At 35.3% G+C, this 7941-nt stretch overlaps 2 protein-coding genes across 2 annotated transcripts in view; both read right to left on the reverse strand.

Moving 5' to 3' along the window:
• LOC107744646 (gastrula zinc finger protein XlCGF7.1-like) overlaps nt 1-2694 on the reverse strand; it is a 9557-nt gene extending 6863 nt beyond the window's left edge. The window contains exon 1 of the mRNA XM_016558452.1: nt 2679-2694. The gene's annotated coding sequence lies outside the window, so the exon portion shown is untranslated. The remainder of the gene's footprint in view (nt 1-2678) is intronic.
• Nucleotides 2695-6724: 4030 nt separating this feature from the next.
• LOC107744656 (zinc finger protein 383-like) lies at nt 6725-7502 on the reverse strand. The gene is made up of 2 exons (XM_016558462.1): nt 7167-7502; nt 6725-7081 (listed from the first exon to the last, which is right to left on the reverse strand). Exons 1-2 carry the CDS (start codon nt 7500-7502, stop codon nt 6725-6727), a joined length of 693 nt encoding a protein of 230 aa, XP_016413948.1.
• Nucleotides 7503-7941: the final 439 nt, after the last annotated feature.

The raw sequence follows: 7941 nt of genomic DNA on the forward strand, positions 1-7941 counted from the left end.
GGGTTAGCTTAAAGAAATTATCAGAAATATATTACTGTGGTGCAGTATGATATACATAATACTACTACAACAATTATTAGAACTTTTGTTTAAAAGAATAATCACACAATACGCTATTTCTTCCATGTTTTAATTTTAATAGTAAACCCTTTGTTTGCCAAAAATAAAGAGTTTAACTCTCATTTGATTGAAAGATAAATTAAACTGATTTATGCCTTCATTTGCACTGTACTGTAAATTAAAACTAACTGAAATTTCTAGTGTCACATAGGCCAAGACATTTCAATAGGCTATTGAACTAAGTGTGCCTGTAAAAGGCTATTAGTGTTATAATTTCATGAAAATAGTTACAGTCTTCTTAACAACTTCTAAAATATAGCTATGATAACAATTAAATTATTTACACTTATTATATACATTTTTTTAAGTTAATCCATTGATGTGCATTAGATGATGAATTGAATAGTCACCTCTACTATTGTAGGTTATGTTTTGGTCATCAGAAAATAATTAATGAGGAATTATGAGAGGTTATGCTATTACACATACATTTCTGACATGTAAATTATTGAAGCCAAATACTTGCATTTCCCCAAACTGTTTAGCTGTAGTACAGTATTCATAGGCTTAATCATGAAGCATACAGAGGAAGACAAGAGTAAGAGCAGTGTGGGAGTACTACACTCAACCAACACCAGGAAAGGCAGTTTTTGTCAGAGCCCTTGTTATTCTTAATTTTGACATTAATTTTCATTTTTACACCAGACATATATATATATCGGTTTAAAATATCGGTTATCGGTCTGCTTAATCTGTAATAATCGGTATCGGCATCGGCCCTGAAAAACACATATCGGTCGACCCCTAAAACAAATAGCACTGAACCCGATGAAAATCATTCAGAAATAACCCCATAAAAATGTTAAACCATGTAAAGTATATATCACATGAAAGAGCATGAAATGCTCACCTAAGAAAACCCTATACTGACTGAAGGGACTGAAGATGATCAAAAATAGAGGTCGACCGATAGTGGATACCGATAGCAAGGTTGGACCACACTCGCCGATACTGATTAATCAACCAATAGTTTTTCAAATGGATACTGTATGAAAACTAAAAAAATAAATAAATACTGAAGCATTCTTTGTAAATGAATAAAAATATTAATATTAAGTATAAATTATATATTGATCAAATTATAAAATGGAATTATAAATTATATATTGATATATAATTATATATTGATTAAAATTAATTCATAGTTCATTAACTAATGTGAACAGAAGCAACTTCAAAATGTAAAAATTAGTAGATTAACACTAACTAGATGACCATCTTTAAATATCTACACAAAGGCCATAGCATTGAAATTACATACATATAGAGACTGTATGTATGCTCTCACACTTTAATTGCTTCTATTCTACAACACTTGATGATTATCTAATCAAAATAACAAAATATGGCAGTCGCACAAAAAGAGTGAGCTTGAGTTTGAAGTTCAGTGTTTAAAAAAACAGAACAAACGTAAAGAAAAAGCGCGATCTATATTATAGCTCTCTATATGAAGCATACAGACTTTATTAGAGCAACAGAAAGACAAACGTTTCACTGAAAAAACACAATACACAATCTTCCAGTCCAGGGTGAAGTCTTTATGTACATTAACAACGATTGGGACAAATATAATGTAATTTAATGTAAAACGGTGTGAATGCGCTCTGTAGCGCGACAGGATTTCTGTCAGCTAAATGAACATATCGATGTGTTTTCTCACGTCACATCTTTAAATCTGCAACTTCACTGGTTAACAAATGCATTAATGTAGCTGGATGTAAACTAATGCAAATAGATGGTAACAATCGTGACATTAAACATTAGGGTCAGACTTGCATGTGTTTTGTTCACATTGTTTTAACCGCTTGAGGTGCTCCTAATGTTTGCGTCATCTAGGCCTGTCGCAATAATCAATATATCGACTTGTCGCACAATATATGTACATGACCGCAATAATTTTTGGTGACGCAATATATCGCCCATTATATTTACTTAAAAATGAATGTCACCATGTTTTTTGCATTCCACTTGCGCCTGTGTTTTTTGCAGCTTCTCGTGCATAACGTAGTGTAGTCGGTGCTAGTTCAAATCACCCATTATAGATCAAATAACAATCTGGTGCAAAACGCATTTACTTATATGTTTGAGAATCGAGATATTTTCTGATATAGTTAACATGTTTGGAAATATTTCGAATAAAAAGGAAAAAATAAATAAAACATAAGCCTATATCAGTTATACAGTGCTATTGTGGCTGCTGTGTCACATGACAAGCACGACGAGCAAAGCTACATTATAGTAAATATGTCAGCATTTATGTTCAAAGCACGACGATCACAGATCAAGCATTGACGTTCAACATTCAATAACGCTGACATTATCAGTCTAAAAATTAACACACAAGCTTAAAAAAAACAATCAGGAAATCCTTCATGTCTGCATGACTTTAGTTTCCTGTTCAACTAAATCAGTTTGCAGACGCCAGAACAGGTGCATATATAGTGTTTTATCAGATGAAAGCAATTTAGAAATAACCTCGTAGGATGTTGATTAAGCAAACTGTTTAAAGTGTTTTTTAAGGATGTGTAAATGAGCGAAATATGCACTGCTCAACTCACCTCAGAAGACACAGCAAACGCGCTGAACTGAATGAGGAAGGAAACTAGTGGTGACCAGGGTTGCCAGGTTTCACAAGAAAACCCGCCCAATCGCTACCCAAAACTAGCCCAATCGCGTTTCGAGGGGGTAAAATACACGTTTTTTGGCGTGGTTCCCCTGTTCCTCGCATTCCAGGGGATAAATATCATGTTATTGGAGTCGCTTCAACCCGCGGCAACAGTAACGGGAAAACCGGGGACTTGGCAACACTGGTGGTGACGTCATGACGGCGATGCGAGAATAATGGTAGTTGATCGAAAACGCAACCCCTGGCTCTTTTTCTTGGCATATGTTCTGTCACACTTGTATTCTTGAACGAATGTTTAATTAATAAAAAATAAAAAGTTTATCAAAACGCGCCAAATACTGCTCACAAGGACAGAACATTTGTAATATATACAAAAATAAAGCTAAAACAGTTAATGTACACAAACGAGCACGTTCAATCTCAGTCATGTGTAGTTTGAAAAATAATTTATTAGGCATTTAAAGGCTTTATTTATCATGAAATTTAAAACATGGGAAGTCTAAAAAGCAATCATTACCAAAATTAGCCTACCCAAAATTAGGAATTGATTAACTCTTGATGCAAGTAGCATCAGTAGACCATAAAAAATACACAATAAAAGTTATTGATAAAATGAGTACTGAGTTTAACACATAATTACTAGAAAATGAATGAGACGGATCTCTCTCTTTATTGATTTACAAGCAAGCCAGAGCATCTCAACAGAAGAAAAGAAGCAAAGAAACGCCCTGCTGCAAAGCTAGCTACATTATAGTAAATATGTTAGCATTTATGTTCTAAACACACAGACACAGCAAACGCGCTGACTGAATGAGGAAGGAAACTAGTGGTTACGTCATGACGGCGATGCGAAAATAACGGTAGTTTATCAAAACGCGCCAAATACACCAATTTGGAGTAGACGTCACAGTTACATCACTTGCAGCTGCGCGCGCATTTTGGTGGCAGAATAACACTGGGAACAAGTGGAGGGAAACAAGACAAAAAAAGTATTGTTGTGCCTTTGGATGTCAGAATCAGAATGCAAATCATTTTTTATAGAATACTGTTGTCAAAGACGCCATTAGCTAAACGCAGACGTTTAAACGGACAGACTGGATGAAACCTGCTGCTCAATTTAACTCAACAATTGCAAGTTTGTAGAACATGTGGAAAATAAAGAAGAATATACATTATGGAAAATAGGAAGTAAAGAAAAATATAGAAATCTCAATCAGACTGTCCACACAAATGTAAAAATCAGTTTAAGAAACAAATAAAGTACTGACTGACTTTAAAATAAATATTTTTTTTGTGTGTTTTGTATGAAACATGGTTTGTCACAGATTAAAGGCAGAGTAAGTGATTTCTGGTAGCCAAAGTTGATATTTGTGTAGTTAAGCTGATTAACTCAGAAAGCATAGATCGTGCAAATAAAGATCGCGATGCATCGGAAAATAGTTATTTCTACACTACCGTAAATGACACACCAGTCTGTCTGCTCTGGAGCGATCAGAGCTCATGGTGCGTTCAAGTCATGTCGGATAGATCGTATTTACGAGTTGAACGCACATGAACGCCACCACAAAGTCGTTATTACGAGTGGGAAACTCGACATTTTCTTTAAGCCCCGAGTTTCCGAGTTAGGGGAGATCCAATGAGAAACATGGCGGAATCGATGGATGCAACGTCTGTAGTTGACGGTAAATTTTTGTTTAAATTGATAGTTTAATTGGTCATGTTCTTGTTACGCAGCTAGTTAATGAAATCCAAGTAAAAAAAATGCTATCATTTTTGCACCTATAGGTGAAAAATCTTTTGATTTGCCATGTTGCATGTTTTAAAAATATTAAAAACGCAAAACACACCTGATGCAAATTCTTTGCTCTTCATTTTCTAAGTTAATAAAATCCAAGTAAAAAATGCTATCATTTTTGCACCGATAGGTGAAAAATCTTTTGATTTGCCAAGTTGCATGTTTTAAAAATATAAAAAACGCAAAACACACCTGATGCGAATTCTTTGCTCTTCATTTTCTATAAGCAGAGTTAACAGACCCTGTTGTATTTTCTTGTAATTTATTAAAAGAAGGTACACCGCCATCTTGTGCCGACTAAACTAACTTGAACGCACCTGACGTCGTAATTACGACTTGTCAACTCGTAAGTACGAACGTCCCAGGCAGCATAAGGTACAAGTTGCGTCCAGCGCCTCATTCTTCTTTTAATTTTGTGAGAAACAAATGATGGTGCGTTTGCGCCACCTAGTGGACTGGAGCGCAGAAAATGCGATTCAGTATTTAGGAAAAAAAAACCTAAGTTCTGAGAGATGAAAAAAAGAAATGTTAGCATGAATGGAAAAGAAAAACCTAAGGTATTTTAAATACAACAAATATGTGTTTATAAAATTATAAATAATGCAGTATAATAAAGTGAATTAACGCTAAAACTGGTATAACTTTAGATGTATCATGAATGTGCACTACACATTTTAACTGTAGCATACCGTTGGTTACTCTTAAATAACACAGATTTTATGCCGAACCAAACATGACAACTTACGTAATATTATAACTCTAAACAGAGAAACAATCATAATAGCATAGAAACACGAAGACATACCTGCACTGGATCTGAAAATGATTGGCTGAACTGGAGCATATTATGACATTTTGATAAAAAATCATCAATGATTTGCTCAATAACATGCTTTCAAAAAATAAAAAAATGTTCATGTCAATTTAATCATAGATTGATATAAGTTATTTACATAGCTTCCAACAGTCCAATGACTTTCAAAACATGTCTGATAACATGAATCATCAGGCTTTTATGAATCATCAACTTATTACAGATATTAGTGTTTTTATGCCTGAGAAGAGAAGCGAACTGACTGAAGCTCTTCCCGCGTGGAGTGCAGTGATATGGTTTCTCTCTGGTGTGGATCCTCTCGTGTGTTTTCAGATGTGTTTTTGTTCAAAGATGTTAAAAGCTTCACAGCAAACAGTTAAGAGTCCCCTATTATTTGCTGTTTCACAAGTCTTTTGATATTTTCTATCTTAAACAAGTAAATTTAATAAACTGCTTGAAGCTTTTTAACCTTTATGTTCTTCAGCCTCGTTAATGAAGAATCAAGAATAAACGCCAACCTCTTTGTTCTTCAATATTTTCTTCAGTAACCCTTGTCTTTGGAGTTCAGACAGAAGTTATGTTCAGCATCTCATTCTTCTTTAACGTTTGTGGCGGGCGATGAAGCAAAATTATGATGCACTTGCGCCCACTACTGGACTGGAGTATATTGCGATTCGACAGTAGAAAGACAGAAAATAAAAACAGCAAAGCTCTTAAAACATATTGTAAGTTACATAACATGTATTAATATAGTATTGTTACATAAATATAGTTTTGTCAGATATTGAAAAAGCCATTTTAGAAATGCCCAATTCATTGGCATATTTATAACCCATGATCAATTCTGTAAAGTGATCAGTATTCAGCCATTTGGATGATCTTAGTATTTTTGTTTCATGTAGAATAAAACAACAGATTTTTAAAAAAGTACTGTTTATTTCTTCATGTGCAAAACATTTTAATGAGGCATGTATGCACCTGATTGTAAGGTGTTTAAAATACTTGCACTACCATATAAAAGTTTGGAATAATTAAGACTTTGCTTGTTATGTTTTTGAAGGAAGTTTCTTATGCTCACAAAGGCAGCATTTATTTGATAAAAATACAGTAATATTGTGAAATATTAATACAGTTTCAAATAACTGTTTTCTATGTGCATATATTGTAAAATGTAATCTATTCCTGTGAATCAAAGCTGAATTTTCAGCATCATTACTAAATCAAACAACAACAAAAAATTACTGATCCCAAACTTGTGTTTTCTACACACACACTCTCTCTCTCACACACACACACTCACTCACTCACTCACTCACTCACTCACTCACTCACTCACTCACTCACACACAAACACACACACACACATCTCTTAGAAAGTCTTAGTTGCTGAAGAAAAAAGCTTATTGCGACAACACAGGGTGATGTTTTTCTTATGACTCATCAGCTGATTTGATTGGTTGAAACTCTTCCCACACGCAGTGCAGTGATATGGTTTCTCTCTGGTGTGAATCCTCTCATGCGCTTTCAGGGTTCCTGAGCGAGATAATCTCTTGTCGCAGCGCGAACACTTGTACGGTTTCTCTCCAGTGTGAATCCGCTGGTGCATTTTCAAGTGTGCGGCTGATATAAACCCATTCCCGCATTCGAAGCACACGTGAGTTCTCACACCGGTGTGTATCTTCTGATGTTCTTTAAAACCGTCCAGTCGTGCGACACTCTTTCCACACTGAAAACACAAGTATGGTTTCTCCTGCACGTGAACTTGCAAGTGTCTCTTCAGTATGGATGACGAAAGAAACATTTTACCGCACTGGTCGCAGTGAAACGGACTGAGTGTGAAGATGTTCTTTCAGACTGCTGATATGTGTGAAGCTCTTGTCACACTGAACACAAATGTATGGTCTCTCTCCGGTGTGGATCCTCATGTGTTCCTTAAGGTTTTCTTTATAGGTGGAACTCTTTCCGCAGTGATCGCACGTGTGCGGCTTTTCTCCGCTGTGGATTTTGATGTGCCTCCTAATGACTCCTGAGAGTGCAAAACCTCTTCCGCATTGAGGACACAAGAACGGTTTCTCTCCGGAATGAATCCTTATGTGTCTGTTCAGACCTGTTTTGTATGCGAAACTCTTGCCGCATTGGTCGCACATGAATCTTCAATGTCCAGCATTTATTGGTGATGTGTTTTAGGTGGAGCTTCACTGAAGATGTTATTGTGATTGCTGTGCAGTAGGAGCAGATCTGCCCAAAAATAAATCAGTAAATGAATTTTTTTTAAAAATTCTTCTAATTCTCACATTATGTAATTTATCTTTGTTCATGATCCATATATCTATCATAAATTATTGTATTTCTACATTCATTTGCATTCCAATTAACACACACACACACACACACACACACACACATATATATATATACTCTATCTCTGCAGATTCGCTTCTTCCTGATGCTTTGATGCTCGTCTTCAATGTCCAGCATTTATTGGTGATGTGTTTTAGGTGGAGCTTCACTGAAGATGTTATTGTGATTGCTGTGCAGTAGGAGCAGATCTGCCCAAAAATAAATCCGTAAATGAATTTTTTTTTT

Source organism: Sinocyclocheilus rhinocerous, unplaced genomic scaffold (assembly GCF_001515625.1).
Source record: "Sinocyclocheilus rhinocerous isolate Xijiao unplaced genomic scaffold, SAMN03320098_v1.1 scaffold47, whole genome shotgun sequence".
NCBI lineage: Eukaryota > Metazoa > Chordata > Actinopteri > Cypriniformes > Cyprinidae > Sinocyclocheilus > Sinocyclocheilus rhinocerous.